The following is a 20,906-nucleotide window of genomic DNA, read 5'->3' as shown; positions in this document are numbered from 1 at the left end:
ATCACCTTTCAATACGGTACAGAAGTTTTTGAGAAGTCTCTATACGATACGTAATAGCTTTCAACAGAGTATCATCGCGAAAAGAAGATCGATACGTAAGCGGCGCTATGAAAATATTTTGCGTACGAAGTATATTTTCAAAAGCATCTTAATAATATCCGATAATATTATCGTAATATTCGATGATCAGAAAGAAATTGCACCGTCCGGAAACTGTAATTACATTTTTTTTATCATTTCTTAATAGATACATTATTTCTTTTTGCAGATCGCTTATAACGTTAGATGCATAGTTTTGTTCATTTTTATTTAAAGTATCAACGCTGCGGAGAATAATGCGCGTGGATGCTATAATCCGTATAAGATACCTATATTTTACAAATATTATTTACGGACGCGCGAGATACGCCGCTACCTATAATGTAAACACGACACTACATTGTGCTCGCATCATCGTGATTCCCAATAAAGTCCGCAATTTTCATTGGAATCGACCAAGCCAATCGTTACTCGCACCACGAAATCGGACTGCTCGTCCTTATCGCGCTCACATAGCGAAGAGGATCAAACGTTAATAAAAACAAACGCAACACCGGGTGCATCGGCAAATCCTTCGCAAAGCTCCGTCGCATTGTCCGTGTCCGCCCGGCACTCTTGGAAAAATGGTTAATCCATCCTTTATGATGCGACTACCTCGACGCGCGCACGCGCGCGGATTCTATCTCTGCTCGGGCGGAAAAAGAAGTGCGCCGACTGGAAATGAAATAAGCGCGCGTATATGGATACGCACAAACCGGCCTGCATACATTCCCGTAGTATCTCGTCACCATTCCTACCCGCATCCCTTTCATCTCACTACCCTCCGCCGTTCTCGCGAGCGAAAGGCGTGCGTGGCCGTTCCCAAGCTTCCTCTCGGTAGCTTTCTCCCTCTGCTCTGCCGAGTCGCGTCGCAATACCTCGGATATCACGCGGACACCCATGCCGGGGATAGCGACATAATTTTCGCGTCGAAGGACCAACCACGCCCCTCGGGGAAGCGTGTAATCCCCGAGCGGATACGAACGTCATCCCTGTGTTACAAAAGATGACGGATTTTCAGCAAACGCGCGAATTGCGTTTTTGCGCGGTATTTTTACAGCGCACGAGAGCACGAGATTGCCAAAAAAAAAGGAAAATCATCCGCGCAAAACAGAGTAAATCAGATCGTAGCTTTTAATAAAATTCTGCTATTTCATTCAGTTTTGCAGAGAAAGACCTGAATCAATAAGCAACTAAAAAGCAACGCAGCTTTCATTAACGTATGTAATTATAATGCATGTAATTTATACCATGATTGATAGAAACATCAATTAGTTGTTTCAAACACTGTGACAAAACATCATATCATTTTACGTTACATTTATAAGGAATATTCTCAAATGAATAATTTATTATACTAAATATTACTACAATGTGAATGACAAATATTTACAAATTGTAAATACATAATCAACGTTCTCCTTGTGCAATTCTATGTATATTATTTATTATTTAGTTATTCATAAAGTGAAGCTCACAATTTGATATTTGTAATTATTTTTCTTCTGTAAAGTGAAAATATGACCGTTGAAGCATGCTTGGAAAGAATAATAAATTAGTTTACGTGCAAGTACATGAGAAAAATATATTTTACTGAGGGAAATAAACTGATCAGATTATAAAGGTTGTAATTATTTCGATGCAATAAAAAAACTTGTTTTTCTGCGATTTGTAGCAAGAGATAAACTGCAATTTACAACGATGATAAAACTTTCGGAACTTAACGCGTGTTTTTCTCAAATATACTTTTTCAATTAATTTTTCGTTTAAAAATTCATTTAACGTATTAATTATTAAATTATTAAGTATTAACTACATGTTAATCATTAATCGTGTTAATTATTAAAAGCATAAGAGTGTTGTATAACTATTTATTATTATATTTAAAACCACTATCACAATACTAATATAACTGTTGCTAGTACTACTATTGCTATCATTATATAATATAATAACTATTACTACTAATAAAACTATTTATTTATTATTGTGTGCTCAAATATTACTTGAGAAATACTATATCTTAAAAATTGACATGCCATGTCTTAAATATTTGATAAAATTTTTCTGTTGGCAGATTCGAATTCAAAATAGTTAAATCTAATTAAATAAGAGAAATCCTATTGGATATCTATACAAATTCACATCGCAATATTTAAGCATTAAGATCCGCTTTGAAAATAGGATTTTTCTTGCTAATTTCTGTCTTAATTAGATTTATTCTTGGTGTCCAATTTCAAATTAAAATCGTTAAAAAAAAGTTGTTTCCTTTTCTTGCACTAAAGATTATTCAAAATTTGTGAACTAATTAATTTTACATACTTTACGATTTTTGTAAACTAGTTTAATTAATTTTGTGCATATCTGAAAAGGACGTGACACCAGTGAATTCGAGCATGAACTGCAAATTATCGAATTGGCATAATTTCAGAGACCAAGTGTATTTATGTAATCTGAATTTCACGGGCGCTCTCGTGCGAGTTGAGAAACCGTACGAAGGCGCCCAAGCACGCGAACAATGTTTGATACAGCGAGACATGCAAATTTACCTCGATTGCGAGGGCTCGAACCCCGTCACGGGAGGGTGCGTCCGGCGTATACACATGCTTCTCCGATATCCAGAGAACTTTCGTGTAACTCGGCCGAGCACAAAACTCGACGATGATGTCCAGAGATTCGCCCTCGTTCGCCGTCACCGTTTGACTCGGTGGATGAACCATGGGTGGTCCTGCAACGAAAATAAACAAGAAAAACGGTTAACCTTTGTCGAGCTTTGTCGAACTGGCATGGCTACCCCTCTTGTTGTATGACCGTAAATCTACTCTCCGTCGGCATGGTAGTCGCTTTTTGCGTTTGCTAAGAGCTTTGTACCTTATTAACTGCGCGAATTTCCATCTAAATGGCTCGTTAACGCGGGGCGTACCTACTCTAATTTTATTTCATTCGCGGGAGCGTGCATCCGATTATTAGAATTATCAGACGCGAGTGTCTTTTATAGGGTTTTTTTCAGCACATGCATCATTGTCGTCGGTGTTTCTGGCGTGTTCAAATTCCATGATGATTAGTCGTGACTAGCGTTACCATATCTAAATCGCAAGAAAGAGATATATATGTATACATTTAAAAAAAAATGTGAATCGGGGGCGGAGAGAAAGGGAGTATAATTTTTTATGCGTTTCATTAAATGTAGATATTTAATGAAATAAAATTTCTAGAACATTATTTTTATTTATAATTCTTAAGTAATATAATTTTATAAATACATAAAATTTTAAGAGTACGGTTGGTAACCCTAGTCGTAACTGTTTATTATAGACCTCAGTATAGTGTAAATTGAAGACACTGTATAGAAACAGGAAGCACAGGTCGTCCAATATCCATAATAATCGATTCTGCTAGCGTCGTTTTTACGAACCCGCGATCTATCTTTATTTTTTTCTTAAATGATTATTGATGGGTATTTTGATGGATGACGCAAAAATACAAAGTTTAAGCAAAGGCAACACAATATTTAGTGCACGCGAAGACAGAATTTTCCATGAATTAGATCAGCAATTTTTACATAATGATCGTTACTGTGTTTTTGATTGAACGATACAAAGAGTAGGCTAATGGACGGATTAAGATAAACAGCTATTAACGGAAGACAAATAATGTCGTGATGACAGATATAGGATTTGTCATGTTTTATTTTCTATACTTTCTACGCTGAAAGCAGACCTTTTAGATCTTTGAAAAAGGGAAAAATGCAAGAATGTACGAAAACATAGAAAGCGCTTGAAGAAATAAATAGACTTATATAATGGTTAAAAGATTTTTTTAATATTTAAAATATTTAAAAATTGCAATGTATTATTATTCTTCGATATTATGTTATAAATCGCAATAGATATTTACCGATTACTGCACAATTACGTCTAAATATTACTCAATAAATCATGTTATTAAAAATAGACCTGCTTCCCTCCTCTTTTGGCACAAGTGTCAACGAAGTGATAGATATTACAGTAACGCGATAAATTTCGAAAAAGTTCTGGAACTGAAATGTACAGTCGGGGTCCGGTGACCCCTGCTAAATCCATTCCTGATCGTAAATCTGACCTTTGGTGACATTTCCGGTGCAAGGGACGACCTGAAGGTGGAAGACGGGGATCACCGTTTAAGACTACTGTCATCCCCGACGTCTACCGGTCTCTTCTGTTTACCGTTACATTTGTTTATACCTTATTAATAATGAATAATCGGATGGTGACTATATTAATGAGGCATGATGAAAAACATTGCATAAAAATCGAGATCTTCCGCGATCATGTTTACGAATTACTTCTCACAATTGTATTCTTTTTTATCGTATATATATTTTTTTTTTTAACCGATTATAAGAATTATGTATAGTAAACAAGAATACTGTGTTCCGAGCTCTTTTTAATGTTCATCGTTGAACCGGCATGAAAATAGCGTAACGATTCTTCAGTATTGGCATGTACCAGTGTACGTCGATCAGCATACTTTTTTATTTGGGCTTAAAAAAAATTGTGTATGTAGTATATGCTTGCTAAACATTAAATTTTAAATTAAATTCTTGATAATAAATTTAAAAAATTTCGTAACTAATAAGCAATTAAAAATGTTGAACAAGAATCAATTCTAGGATAACTTTTAAAATTATGTTTCTATTCCTTTTTTCTAAATAATCACGATTATTTTTAAGAACCAAGAATCATCTAACAATGAATTGGAACAATAGTTTGATGGAATGCGGTTTACAGCATTGATTTGTGCAAATGCTTCAAAACGTCTTCAGGATCCAACGAGACGTGCAACGCGATCGAAACGCAGAAACTTGGCACATCGCACGACAATGCGAGCAGTCCTTAGCCACGACGTGCGGAGTGTTCGCGCGCGCAAATTGCAATCATGGGTTTTCGATTTCCCAGCCTCAAGGCGATCGCGATTCCGCAAATTGTCTCGTACTACCGTTCGAATTTCCTCTTGTCGACTACGAGAGGTTTGTCGATATAGAGTTTCAGCTTCGAGTTAGCGTTTGCGGGTCGGAAAATCGGACGAGGCCATGAGAATTGGAACGAGACAAGATTTTCTTCATTTTCTTCGTCTCGACAAAAAAATTTCCGTCGGGATTGGACGAGACGCTTCGCAACGCAAAGTAAATTATGCAAGAACAAGGTTCAGAGTTTCAGGCGGTATCGTAGATTTTCTTAAGTTTTTCTTTACGACTGGATTAAAGCGTGCTCCAAGTGATTGAAATAACGAATTAAAAGAGTAGCAAGTCACATAATTTAGTTCATTTATTTTTTGATGCTGCTGTCCCTTTCTCTCTGAGAGTATTATTCTTTTTAATAATCAAACAATCACATGTTTATTAATTCAAGTAAAAATTCTTTGTATGCGTACAGCATATCTAAATTTCATGTATTTTTGTGCACTACACTACGCTATATACCATATGTATAAAAAATAAGTCAAGAGAAAAAAACCCTATTTTCGGTCGAAACGGATCTTGATGTTTAATAATATTCATATGTAAATTTGCAAATACATTCTCTTCAGTTCTATAAACTGCGCGTCGATTTAGTTTGTCAGACTTGAAACGCAAAAAGAAAAAAAATAAGTTGTCGTCTGTTCAGTCGTGTGTCTGATTATTTCGTAATTTATTCAAGTACTCCATACCGATTGGTCAACAAGCAGTTACTACGACAAATTGCACAGCATCATCAGCTCTTTAGTCCATACACTTCAGCTAATTGAAGTGCGGATGTCGCTGCTTAACCCCAGTGACGACCTCCCTCTGGGCTCATTTTCCACTCTACGGGAAACCACGTCCATCCCCAACCATTCTATTCATTTTTTTTTTCTTTAGATGGCCTCCCATCTACACAGATTTCCTGCTTCGTAAAGCAAGCCTTCTGACCTCGACCGAGCCGTCAGTAGAGTGAATAGAAGCGGAACAGTATAGCCAGCAACCGCGGCATCGTTCATGAATATTCCTACGGCTGAAATTGCTCGAATATCTTGGAGGTAGTTCTTGTCCCTGCGGCGAGGGGTGACTCTTTTTGCTATCCTTCCGTTAGCCCCGCTTTACCGTGACGCGTAACAGCGACGACGAGAAGTTACCAAGCTCATGCATGTGGTGCAGAGCTTTCTTTCAGCACACAGTTTTTTTCAACATTTTTACGCACCTATAATGACATCGTTCCGATCAGTGAATTATTCAAGTGCATGCCACGCATGATCTGCGTGCCAGAATTGCATCTGCAGAAATGAACGAAGCTAAAAGCCTCGTAGAAATGAATACGTTTTTTTGAAAAATTTACTTATATTTAAAGTTAATAAATGAGTTAATTATTTGATAATTACAATTATTTGAAGTTAGAAACTTAATTACATTTCCTAATATTAAGTTTGGTTGAACCCATGTTAATTATGAGATACAAATTCTAGTGAAATTATATATATACGTACTGAAAGTTTTGATGTAATTTCAATTGCTAATCTCTTTGTATTTCTGTATTTGTATTCGTAGACATTTTGCTTACCAGTTCTCTTTTTGTTCTTACTATCCTTTTATTTCTTTTATTATAATTATTATTTATTGTTCACTATTATTGTTATATTATTATTCATGTTTTCTTTCAAATTTTAAATTTTACTTTACAGTTTTCCAAGTCAAACATTGTAATATTTGATTTTGAACCTGTTTTTACTTACATATTCTCGATAATAAATATTGACATCTTCAATATTTAATTTTAAAATGCCCAAAAATAATTGGTCTTAAAGTTTTACGAAATAATAAATCGGTATATGATTTAAGAAATAGAAACAGAATGTATAAAATTCACAAAAGATTATTATTAGGCATAAAATCTTGCCCGTTAATCAAAAGTCAAATATTTATTTATTCTGTGTTATACACATACTAGTCGATATTCATTTATTAAAGTATTGCATTTATTAAAGTATTCTATTAACTGCGTAATCATATCAGGATTAAGTTTATAATAGACATTCTAATAAATAAAACTTTCGCGCAAATTGTGAATGGAATCAAGGAAAAACGTCGTAAACAAGTCTGAATGGGTCGGTATGTACGCCATTTGGTTTCATGGTGCACAACTGACGACAATGATTATGAGAGTGTTAACGACGATCGCTAGTCGACGACGGGCTTAGAAGAGCATAACGAGAATCCGTGAGCTGTGTTCAACTACGTACAGTACGTCTTTCCCGAAAATGGGTCTTCTTTGAGAAAATTTCCTTTCCTGAATTGCACTTGGAACGCACCGCGACGTTTCCGGAAGGAATCTCTTAGCAAGTTAAATGAATCGCGAATGATTGCCTACAATGGCAATGTGATTCATTTCATTGTGCACCGTTAGAAAGAGCTTCGATAGAAACGATCGTCAAAGTAACGAATTTCCTCGTGACGATTCAACGTCGTATCGTTCGCTGTGGAACGGAAAGGTTGCACTTTGTTCGCCGCAGAATTTAGATCGATAGCGACACGGATTTGAATCTTCTCGCCGAACATCGTCTGTCGTTTAAAGAAATTACGGATCGATGGCCCGTATTTCCAGTTATCGATGGCTTTCGTGATACTTTCCGAACATTATGTGGTGTAGGAAGGAACTTAAAAAGAAGAGGAAGTGTTATAGACAATCTTAGAGTCGTTAGAGATCGTATCATCAATTAAATGATTTTCTTTAAATTGATAATTAAGTTGATTATGTACATAATTGCTCTAACATAAAGTTTTGTATTCTGATCTCTTAAAAAATGTAATTACAACTTTTTAAGCAATTTTAAATTGTCTTAATTTATATTTTTAAATCAATCTAATTTCTTTTAAAATTTAATTTGTTAAAATTTAAAGATTGTTGCAATCCTTTTCATAGCGATTTATTATTAAATTTACTAAGCGAGTAACATCTTAAAAGAAAATTTTCTGCACGGTATGTTACTTCACAAAAATGCAAACTAATATCTTTTCTTTAAAAAAGAAAACAAGCATTATATATATTATGTTTCGATATTGCGATAAATTTTTATGCGATGAAATTTTACTTTGTGATGTCTTGTCGTTACATCATAAAATATATAAGTTAGGCTTTTATCTGTATTCATGTTCCATTTACAAGTAAATTTCTCCAAAAGGTACACATCGATTTCTTTCAAATTTAACACAAATAGAACTATGAAAAATATTTAACATATGTCTTTCCATTTTTCTCATAAACGATTTTGAGAGCAGTTTTAAGCTCTATCAATTTTTACCCTCATATCTATAAATAGAATAATAATTTAAAAAAATGAAATTTAATATAAGATATAGGAGTTTTTGTAAATCGCATTGTTATTCTACTTTTATAGATATAATAGTTAAAATTCAAGGGAGTAGTAACTACTCTTAAAACCGTTTATGGACAAAAATGGAAAGGCACAAATAAAATATTTTTTGTAGCTCTTATACATTTGTGCCAAACTGGAAAGAAGTCGGAGTGTATCTTTTGGATAAATTTACTTATTAGACGAACAGGTAATGCGTGTGAGGAAACGATCAGACAAGAGTTGATATTTACTACGGCATTAAAAGAATTCCATTTGTGAAAGAGTCGTCCAATTCAAAAGTAATCTGTCTGCGGAATTGTTTCTGAGAGCGGCGAAACGAATTATTCTCTCACATTCATTCAAGAGCACAACAGCCTGCTAATTAATTCATTAATTTCCAATCTCGAAATCAGCGACGTTGCACTTTGGGTGATAACAACTGCTCAATGTACATGTCCCGATTACCGCAAGATTGCAGACACGTCTTAGCGTGCATGCATCGACATGCGATCAACTCCCTAAAGGGATTCCTAAGGGATAACAACGTGATATTTGATGATATTCGAAGTGTAGATATTTTCAGTGATTTGATAGTTCATTGTTTCGCATCGAGAACGTTTCGTTACACAATATTTTACATGTATATTTGTAAGCGTTACATAAAATTGTTAATTAAAAATGTTAAAAACAAATAGTGCATGTATAATTGTTGGCAGCAATAGCAATAGCAGTTTACAATAACTATCATAGCTTTCATACAATTTATTATCTGAAATAAAAAATTCAACAAATTCTTGAAATGTATTAATAAATCTAGTCATATAGGGAATTTCTAAAGTCTTTCTTAGTTTTTTTTTTACGAAAACAAATAATATTTTGACGAAAAATTGTATCTTTTAAGTTCAGTCCGCCATTTTATCAAAATTAAAAATGTTTAAAATTGGTTACGACAAAGACTAGATTTATTAATATATTTCAAAAATTTGTTGTTTCTTATTTCAGATAAATAACTGTGTAGAAAAGCTACGATGGTTGACCTATCACCATACGGACAAACTTGGTGCTAATAGTTATGCCAGCGTTATTCGTTAATATTTTTAATTGAATATTTTATGTAACTCATTAATATACGTATAAAATATTCGTTGAAACTCTGAGTAAAGTTAATAATTTTTGCAAAAAAATTCGTAAAAATAGACATCTTTTTGACTTTTCTGGATATCCTCCCTCAAGAATAGACGATAATCACCTTGGGTTGGAAAAAACGTTCCAAGCTTTTCATCAAGACCGCGCGTTACTTCAGGAAGACAGAGATATATTAAAATTACATTACGGTTTTCGCAAGTCATCATGAGATTATTATGCATGAGGCCACTTGTTGGGTCTGATATAACCGAGGCGACCTGGCGAAAATATTTTCCGACAATCTCTCACGTCGGACTAGAATTTCTAGGAAAACAGAGAGAGGGAATCATGGTGCACGCGATCGTTCCTCTTGGCGGGAGCGATACATCCCCGCAAAGTTCTGACGCTATCCGTGCAAGGATTCACTCGGTTACTCGTACTTCAAAGCGATAAGCATCAACGCCCATTCAGAGTCGCGATAACGTCCGCGAAGCGATGCCATTGTTTCAAGGCGTTAGCAAGTGGCAGCCAGTTATCTATCCATTGTTCTCTGTACTTATTAAAATCAAGATGGTATTCGCAAATTCTACAGATGTTAAAGTTGGATTAATTATATTTCGCGGTGCACATAAGTTTTTTGCATTTTCTTCCCTCTTTCCTTTTTGTTTTATAATAACTAAAACAATTCTCTTTGGCGTAATGAGGCTAGAGAATCGTTTTTTTTTTTCATAACCATAATTACAATCAGAGTCTAATTACAGAATTAATTTCAAATTCACATTTAAAATTAAGATATTCTAATAAGCAAAGCTTTAAAAGTATGAATACATGGAAAAAAAAGATTAGCTGCCACAGCTAAAAATTAGGTATGGCAGCTAAATTCAGTAGCATTATATGGACGCCTAACATCGTATCTGCGAGGTCTAATTTCCATTAGCTGTGAGGCCTAAATATTATCATTGTAACAGACAAGCATTTCGCTATTATGTCGATGTATTGATCATTGTAGCAAATGTTTTCTGTGTAACAGACAATTTAGCAAGTACAGTTTCAGTAAACCATATTTAACTGTGGTAGAGACAATTTTCTTTTACACGGACATATCCGATAATTGTGACAACTAACTTCATATTGCTAAATAAATCGATCTGTAACAGACATGCATATTTTACTATCACATCCTTATATTAGCTACAGCAGCAAATCTTTCGTATGTATTAGTAAATTCATAGTTATAGTAGCTAACGCAATTTCAGCTAATCAAAATTAGCTGTAAACCAGAAACATTTTTTTCCGTGTAGGACTGTTAATACGCTTAAAAAGTTTAACGTGAATTTTATATTAAAATAAAATATGAAGCTAATTTTACCAAAATAAATTATGAATGCTGCGTTATTATGAATATAATAAAAAAATCAAATAATATTCTTTTGTAAAATGCAGTCGCGAAATAATTTTCAAGAAAGAAAATCGCACGAATACTTGTTAGAAGATATCATCACGCTGTATTCAGCCTTCTTAAAATTTCTGACGACTCCCTTTGTTTGTGAACGCAAAAGGCGATCGATTACATTTCGAATAAAAGCGAATAGGACCATTTTTTTCAGCAGGAAACCAAATTGAAGTTAGTCGTCTGCCTCCTCGAGCATTCAATTTGTCCTAAGTTAATATTGGCGCGGTTTGATGACCGTTGCCCCTTTAACTTTCGAGACTTTCGTTTTTCCATCTCCAAAAAACAGTAAGAGATACGCGCTGTTTTCCAGAGAGATACCTTTGTCCTGGAAAAGTGTCCCTCTTGAAGGATAATAAAAGGTCGAATTCGTAATTGTGTCAAGAAGAGGACACCCACAAACTATTGCCCCTTCCATGATTCGTACCCTCGCAATAAACCTTAGAAATCGTCGTCGAATACGGTTCACCCACGCCCGAGGGGACGGGCTCGATATTACTGTCATCGCATACACGATGAAAAACGTTCAATTCTTTTCTCTCGAGTCAATTCTACGATTTCGACGATACGCGTTCGACTCGAGGGGACGGCATTTTATCGGTGGGATATGATGGGTTTCGGTATTCATACGATACTTTGGGGAATGATCTCGCATGTGAAATTATTCGTGCGACGATAGCGGCACTGATATAAAACTGTTTCATCACTTATCACTGAATTGTATCACCGAATTCACAGAACATTGACCGTAGAATGTCACTAGTGTTGTAACACTGAAAGCACTATTGACAGTGCGCTTTGTGAGTATGTAAATGTTTTACTGTTATATTCGATATCTCCCCATTTCATTATATTGACATATGGACCTTTTATACCAATTGACGATTTTCAAGAGAGAAAAATTAAAACATTCCTTTATACATATATGTTTACATATTTTTTAAAAATTGAATCTATATAAAAATTGAAACGTTTCTCAATTAATATACTGAAGTTTATCTACTGCAATAAAATACGTTTTTATTAATATTAAAGCATTTTTTCTTTCAATCTTGTAATAGGATGTTAAATTTGTTATCTATCTCTGATGCAGCTCTCTTTTTTCCATTTTCTTTTATATTATACTCCGTTCTTTTTATCCCGGTCATTTTCTTCAAGTACTATTATTACCGTCACCGCAGCATCTCTGCATACCACGTGTTCATCGTTGCATCTTTCGGTCTCTCGAGGACATCGTACGAGCTCCCTGCAAGACTTTCGCTTCTCTTCAAATAAGTTTATGCATTGTTCTCTCTAGTCGGTGTTTTTTTTTACTGCTTCACCACGAGCATGCGAAAGATATTTTCATCGAAAAATATCTTTTTTTTTTATGAATATGAACTAAAAGTTGTCGTCTTGTTTATACTTATTTTCGGCAAATTCAAGTACACCTATTAGCCCCTAATTATATAACTGTAGTTATTAGATTAATAATTCTAATCCTAGACTTTTTCAAAAAGGAATAGTTAAACAGTTTTAAAATCATAATTTAATATACATATCTAGTTATGTTTAGTATTTCGATATAATAAATAGTTTCATTGAAATCAGGATAAACATAGAGGGAGATATTTTTTCTCCTAGCCATTTTAAAAAGTGTTATATCTATATATATATTTTATATTATTTTATGTTTTTGTTATACCAATACATGGTGAATTATATTTGTATTAAGTAGAATTGTAAGTAATTGTAGTAATTGTAAGAATTGATCAATTACCGTCAAATATGAAGAGAATATTTGACTGTGACTGTTTAATTCATACAAATACAACCACTTACAACTATATTTACGCAATTGTACTCTTTAAATTCGTTGAAGTAGCATCTCACTCTAAAGAGTTTATATATATATATATATATAGAATGAATTTTACATTTATATACACATATATTGTTTGCACATTTTCTGCCGCAATCCACACGCCAATGATCGGCGGCGTCTCGTTTCTCTTCCGGTCCAGATAATTGCCACGTCGCGAGAACGTCGCGTTTATCAGGCGAAGTGCCATCCGGCAAGAGTTTTACGAGAAACTTTTCTCAGTCGCGAGGTTTCACTCTCGTAGCGGCAATAATTTTATTTACAGCCGGCTGCACCGACGTTTACGCGGCTCCGCGCGGGCTCGAAAACTTATGCGTTCACGTAGTTAAAGTTACGAGTGTCACGAGGCGAAATTTACGCGCCGCGGTGGCGACGCGTATTACATGTATTGCGTAAATGGTGGCCAAGTTTTAAAATTTTGCAGCGACCGTGTTTTGGGCGGCATTGTCGCGAATGACTAATTAACCGTTCGCTCGAGAACGTACTCGCATGAAAACGCAATTAAACCTGCGGTGTTGCTTCGAAAAAATATCGACGGCGGAGGTCGATATGATGGGATATAAAGCGCAGTCGTATTTATGAACGGAAGAAAAATAGGTTGTCACAATGTGCCGTAAAACGGGCCGCGGAATCGGCTGGCCAGTGAGAGCTTCCTCGCAAAAATGTGTCGTTATTTCTCGACCCGCTAGTTTTGGCATTTTGTTGTCCGCATTGTTCGGCGATAACTTTTGGACGTCTCGCGTCGTGTGACATAGTACGCCATTGTTTGAAATACTAGAGTCTTGGCATGGTAGGTCTGTTAGTTACGATAATTGCAGACGACAAAAAATTATAGAACAGCTGTTTTTTTTATTGTAATAGCGTAACTGCAGGTAATTGCTGCAGAATTTTCGTTATTGGGTTATCGTTACTGTTTGGTAACCGATTTTATTAACCGATTTTATGAATATTGGTATATTATTGAAATATAAAATTGCATTATGATAAAATAATAATATAAAAATACAAAAGAACAAAGAAATTGACAAATAAAAAAATGTTCTATATATATTTTAATAAACAAAGAATTTATATTTTTCACTTAAAATCTTAATGAAAAAATAATCATACAATAAGTATATGCGACGAACTCATAAGAAGTCAGGTTTTTTATTATCTTTAAAGAAATATCTAATGCTTTTCAATTATTTTCTACCCGATATCAATATAAACTAAAATGTACGTGCGGCTACATGAAAAATTAAAAATCAAAAACTGAAGGCACAATGGATATGCTGCGCTACTGGCTCTATACACGAGAAATAGTTTGAGAATGGAATTGGCAGATACATATCAAACGCGTCCTTTCAGTTATCGAACGGGAACGAGAGATAAAAGGCGTAGCAACACACGAGCAGAAAACACGGTAGAGCCCCGCGGCGCCTTAATTGCATTTCCTGCTCCATTTTCGGCGATGGGCGATACCGTCAGAAATCTACAAAAGCTGATTTCGAAGAAATAAACAGCCAGAAGGCTGGATAAAACAACGATAGGATAGGCAAGACGCGAGGACTCTAACTTTTCGCCACCGTCGCGTCGGGACTTCCTTTTAATCCGCGAATAGACCCCCGGCCTCAGTTACGGTCTTCGCGCACAGGAAATTCGCATAGAAGAAATCAATCGTGAGAAAGGAGCTGAAATACGTCGCGATCCACACGGAGAAATGTTACAACTGAAAGAGATTTCAAAAGAGAAGAAAAAGGATAGATGAGGAGGATGGGGAGTGATCTTTTGCGGAAAGCGAGATTGCGCGGAATTTCCCGGAGCGGAACGACATTGCCGCGCGAACTTGTCGGATAATGTAGGTTAATCCTTTAATCGGGGTTATTAGATGAAATTTTATCCCGCAGGCTTTAGTCAGTACTTTCGCCGACTATCCTGTGTGTCCGCACAGACATTAGCGCACCCTTATTAAATACCTAATAACGCTTATGAGTTAATTCACTTTTCGAGAAGCGTTAAAAAGTCGTCCGGCCAGGAAGTTGGAAAATGGAGAGTTGAAAAGGCAATTGTGTCTCGTTTTATAGTAATAGCTCATTACCTTACATTTTATTAGGGTGGAAGCACGGACAGCGGTATTACGAATTTCTTTTTATTACCTGTTTGCAATTTTATTAAAAAGCAGCATAATCAGCTGCTGCATTTGCTACATTCTACGTTGCTTCTCGTACCAATGTTGAAAATGTCATTTTGTAATTATAACAAAAAGTAAAAAGCTTTACATTTTATAATTTTTCAATCTTGCTAACGTATATTCGTGGATTATAAAATGCATAACAATAATGTCATTAAGATAATCATTTAATTTCGAGTGAATTAATTGATCTCTACATAATTTATAAAATACCTCATATCGTCGCGATACTGTATTATATTTTGAGCTTTTGCTACGCGATAGAATATAACTTTCATATTGAAGACCACATCCAATAAATTTGTTGCTATCATTTAAAATAGCATTTACATCATTGATCAGCTGAGCTTTGGCTGATGAGAAATACATGTACAGCTCACCTAAAGACCAAAGAAGTACTATACATAATGCAAAATGTGTGGCTGAGCAGTTTCTCAATTCGATATATTATCAAGAGATAGAAAAGTAAGAAGAGGGAATAGTGAATATATGTATATGATGTATACTTATTTATGACGTCTGGATTCATTCTGACAAGATCCTATGTATGCATATGTATATTTTAAGAACAGCTTCTCTTAACGGTAAGAAAGGAATTCGAAGTTAATGTCATAGAGATAATAAATAATGAATAAATAAATTTATTTAATAGTCACATTTGTTATATAAACATGTGTTATATATACCTAAATATTAATTTGTTCTTTCTTTTCTCGATATCTCAAAGAACATGAGAGACAATATCAAAATTAGTATGTACTAAATTTAATAAATCAATAACTAAGTATAAATATAATATATATAAATGTAAGTCAATTTTTAAATAAGTATATTTATGAAAATAAGAGAATTTTAAGACCTTTTATATTATAATTGCAATAAAACGGTTATTTCTATAAATATTCCTATTGTAATAATCTCATTTTACTTTAATCTTTTATAACACAAAGTTCCCATTTTTATTCTCTTTTTATTCTTTTTAAATTTTTTGTGTTAAAAATATCTGTATTTTTAGTGAATATCGTTTATTAAACATTATTTTAAGTAAAAGTAACATAAATTTTATAAACGCTTTTTATAAACGAGAAAAGGCATTAATCTATAATAACAGAAAATATAATGCCATAACGCAACGTCAACGATATAATACTACCGGGCAATTATACGCCAAAGTTTTAATATTCAAACTACAATTTGTGCAAAACTGAGGAAGTGCTGTAATTACGTGTTCTAATTTAGGGATTAAAATACGAGAAGACGCGCAAAAACTCTTCGGCGCGCTCGGAGCGCGCGATCGCGCGCGTAATGCCGAGGCCGATAATTGAAATTGGATACGAAAGGAGGACTCGGTTAATAAAGCCAATTACGATGATTCCAGAGAGATAGGAACGAGCGTCGAGCGTCAATGTCGGGAGAGAGAGAGAGAGAGAGAGAGAGAGAGAGAGAGAGAGAGAGAGAGAGAGAGAGATATTTTCTCCCTGAGGTAAGAAAGCATTTCTTCTTTTCATCGCCAGAAACGCCCTTACATCAAGAATAAATTGTGAATTACATTACAGCGAAACGTTCGAAATCCCTATCCTCGTTGACGAAACACGCGAAACACAATACGCAATTATTCGTCAATTAATTGGATGATCGCGATTTTGCCTTCTAGCGGAACGAAATTTAATATAGTGCGTGGGATGAACTTTGCGATAATAATATATAGGTAGAAAAAAGATGAAGCACGGAACGCAACCCATTATATCGATTAATTAATCCCTTTTGATTATAGAATTAATTACGCAGAAATTAAATCATTTAAATAATTCTGTCGTAAAGTCTAGTAAAAATATGAAAAATGAAAACAATTAGTATCAGATATTATATAACAGTCTTTGTATTTTATAATTATATGTTTAGAAATGTGGAATTAACGAAGTTATTGAATTAAAAAATGTTAATATCAATAAGAGAGATTATTATATTTTAAGAGAACAAAAATAAATATAAAGCTTGATTGTAACTTGCGCGATAAGTATAGTTTTACATTTAATCTTATTTGTACAAAGAGAATATTAAAAAAGCAAATTGAATTTGTGTATCCGTTGATCTGCTAAGGAATTCTTATCAGCTTTTCTCGTTTCTCTTAAAACCCGCAGCAATAACCGAGATTTCATGGAGGTACATGAACGCGAGGAGGCGGACAAGTCCCACGGGGTGATACGTCGTTTTCCCAGCTATCGGTTCGCATCCAACTTTTCCTACCCTTTTTCAAAAGCCAGCAGATGTGGGTGGGTGGCAACAAGACAAATTATCAGGAGGTCGTGGATATTCGCCCCCTTCGTGGCGTTATCGTCCATAAAAGCTTGTGCGATATCGGAGAAGTATGTGAGAATGAGAGTACGAATGGCGTATAAATGTGTAGGATAGCTAAAAATAGGTAAATTCCTAAAAAAATAATTCAGCTTTATATATTATTGTTATGCCTGTACCCGAATGCGCATTACTAGTTGGCACAATCGGTAAATCGCTGTCATTCAAACATCGACGATTTGATGTATTGTACAATCGTAGAATATTTGTGGATAAAATTTGTGATTGTTGTACAATAAATATCTTGCGATTATATTTATTTTTTATAAAATATGATTTGTATTTTACAATATAATTTTACTGCGATTATGATATAATAATAAATCTATTTTTATTGATTGATAGTGATTTTGATCGTTTAATTGATATCATTACTTTCGAAAAGGAAGATGTTAAGTTTTTTTATGTTTTTTACTGTGACTGTTTTTTTACCAAAATGAAAAGGTTTTGAAATGTACAGATTATACATATATCATATTAAAGAGTTACTTAAGTGGAGTCGAATGGTATATCGCTTGGGGAAACATTAGGAACATGGAAGGATCGTTATCGACAGCAATAAACCTAGAAGTTGTTGAATTAGATATCAAGATATCTTAGGAATTAAGCAATAGAAACTGTATTATAAGTACTTAAGTATATATAACTTGATAAACAAATTCGTTATTTAAAACTAGAATTCAAAATCAAACGATTATTTTGTATCAGACTCTTTGTTGCTCGTTAATTGCTCGAAAATCTCTAGATAGACGTATTGTAACAATACAGTTCTTATTGCTTAATTCCCAAGATATTTTGATGTCTTACTTAATACTTTTTATCAATAAATATGTTATAGCATTAGATCTATTGACTTTTATCACGGTTTCTCTCATGTTTCCAATATTTCTCCAAGACAACCGATACACTCGACTTCGCTTAAGAAGAGGGAGAAGAGAGTAGCTCTCTCTTTAATTCATATCAATTTATATTAAATTCATATTAGATATCTATATATAATTTGTACATCTCGGAACTTCTTTATTTTGGTCGAAAAACAATTAAAACTTAACATCCTCCTTTAAATATTTTACTAGGATAAATGGAGAAGCGGTCTATGTTCTTAGAACTGTATAAAGTAATGTATCGATACTTCGATAGTTATTCCCCAGGGAATCTTCGAACGTCGTGTTGTTATATTGCTAAAACAAGAATCTACACATTGCTTTGCGAGAAATTTACTGGGAGCATTGTTTTCCTTTATACTATCGTATCTTCAATACGAAAGTAATTAAATAAATGGAGCCATGCATTCATAACAGAATATGTCACATTTCAAAAATATAAAAAATTCCATAGATTATTCTACCTTATTATTATCTCTGATTATCTATGTAAAATTTAAGCACAATTTTCTTATTTGTTTAAATGTTATTTGATTATTTATTTATATTAATTCTTATGTATGATGTCACATTTTATAGTACTATTTGCAAATTTAATGAAAAAATACTATTACGAACTAAATTAAATTTTTTACGTATTCTAATATTCGTGCAAATGTCTTCTTATTTGTTTACAAGTTATTTATCTAAAATTGCAGCAAAATATAATCATTGCGCTGCATAAACCATTAGCTACGTTCAGCGGAAAAAGCAGTTTTGCACAATTAGGTATTATAAACTCCTTTAATATATTGTGTGATCTTGGCTTCAGTTTCTCAATGAATCTAAATATATAAACAATCATATTAAAAAAGTCTTATCACAGTAAAGCTGCGTTTTTGTAACCAATATTTTCATTATTTTGTTTTTTTTTGCAGTTGATTTCAAGTATAGATGTTATAATAGATATAGATTGTGCATTTTCTGATTGTAACATTTGCTCCGTTAGAAAGACTTGAATCACATCGATATCTCTCTTCAGCTATCTCACTCTTTCTAAACCGATAGTTTATAGGAATTTTATAGGACAACTTTATGCATCTATTTTTATTATGATTTCAGAGCATATTCATAACCAAATTTTTCGTAAAATTTTGATCAATTTTTTTCACAATTTTTTGTTGTTTTTTTTACATAATATTGTAAGTCCAAACATCCTCAAATAGGTCGCGTTCTTATATACATTGCTAAATTTATACTTCTTACGTAACGTATCCCATACATTTTCGGTTCTAGCAATGTATATCGGAACACAACTATAGAACGTGGAAAGTAGTAACGACTTGATAGCTGAGAAACACCATCTAAAATAATGACACTTCACAATGTCTATCGCTAAAAATTGTTGTGAATTTTCTTGAGAACTTTCCTAAGTATAATTTTGAAATTTAATAATGTCTTTCATAAATTAGCGAAGAGCAAAAATATTTTGAAACGCTGAATAAGGTGCCGGCGTTTACTTATAATACCTACGTGCAAGAACTTTTACTTCTCATTAATTATTGCGGACATTTTTCATATACTGCAGAATATCGTGCGTGTCAATACGCTGATATTAATTATTCCGAAACTCCTTGTAAGGCAGATGGTGCGAGAGCTTGTATATCGTTACAACAGTGACAGAAGCGAGCAATTTGTTGCCGAAAACAGTTTTGCTGGGCTTGACATCAAATGAGTTGAAAGAGTAACGAGGTGCATTCATTTTTTAATATTTAATAACAGGGACCGTAGGGAGAGCGCAATTAGGCTGGCAATGTAAGTCAGTAGGGAATCTGTACGTTACGGCGGTATCGATCAATTTGCAAAATAATGACGTTTAATTAAATTTCCGAAATATCCCGAGACTACTAATAATTTATTTCCTGATTATTTTACCAAATTTCTAAGAAGAAAGGAATTTCGAATACGACAAATACATTTGCAATGTAATAATCTCGTGATTTCATCGTGTGCACGTATTTCTATTTAAAAGTCAGAGGAACCGCATCACCAGCGTGTTTCAGCAGTGAAAACTATAGCGGCAAAGTCGCAAAGTTTTAATGAAACAATATGGCGTTATAAGGGATATCAGGCTCGACAATGTTGTATGGAGTACGAGGAAAGTTTGACGATACTGAAGTGACAGTGTTATCACGCGTTATCACACGTGTAGTACACAGCCCTATTCCGCCACGGAACTTTAAATCGAAAGAGTCGACTATATAAAGAAAGAATATGCATCGAATTTTGTCCGAACGAGTATTTCGATTCATCAGAATGCAACGGGCATTCGTATATACAGGGTGTTTCCAAATTAAATGGCAAAACTTCGGGAGCGTGTAGAGGAGTAAAAAACTAAGAAAAAAAGTCCTATAGACATATGCTCCTTTTTGCTTTGTTTCGCAGGAAATCACGAAAAAAGAAAAAAATATATTTAATTTATTATTTTAATTATTTTATTTATAAACTTTTTAATGAAGATTTTGTTCGAAATGTGCACCTCTTGCAGCAATACAAGCATTGCATCTGTCAAACACGGCTCTTGTAGCAGCCAGGCACTGTTCTTGCGATATTCTGTTCGCTGCAGCTACGATACGATTTCTCAAATGTTGCTCT

General features: G+C 34.0%; 1 protein-coding gene across 3 annotated transcripts in view; it reads right to left on the bottom strand.

Moving 5' to 3' along the window:
* tei (irregular chiasm C-roughest protein teiresias) overlaps window positions 1-20,906 on the bottom strand; it is a 368,837-nt gene that overhangs the window by 4,205 nt on the left and 343,726 nt on the right. For all 3 annotated transcript variants that reach the window (XM_018448499.1, XM_018448497.1, XM_018448498.1), the window contains exon 10: window positions 2,628-2,806. In XM_018448499.1, the coding sequence (XP_018304001.1) occupies window positions 2,628-2,806 (179 nt within the window). The remainder of the gene's footprint in view (window positions 1-2,627; window positions 2,807-20,906) is intronic.

This window comes from Mycetomoellerius zeteki, unplaced genomic scaffold, assembly GCF_001594055.1.
Source record: "Mycetomoellerius zeteki isolate Tzet28-1 unplaced genomic scaffold, Tzet1.0 scaffold221, whole genome shotgun sequence".
In the NCBI taxonomy this organism is placed as follows: domain Eukaryota; kingdom Metazoa; phylum Arthropoda; class Insecta; order Hymenoptera; family Formicidae; genus Mycetomoellerius; species Mycetomoellerius zeteki.
The sequence above is the reverse complement of the archived record's forward strand: the minus strand, read 5'-3'. Positions and strand labels throughout refer to the sequence as shown.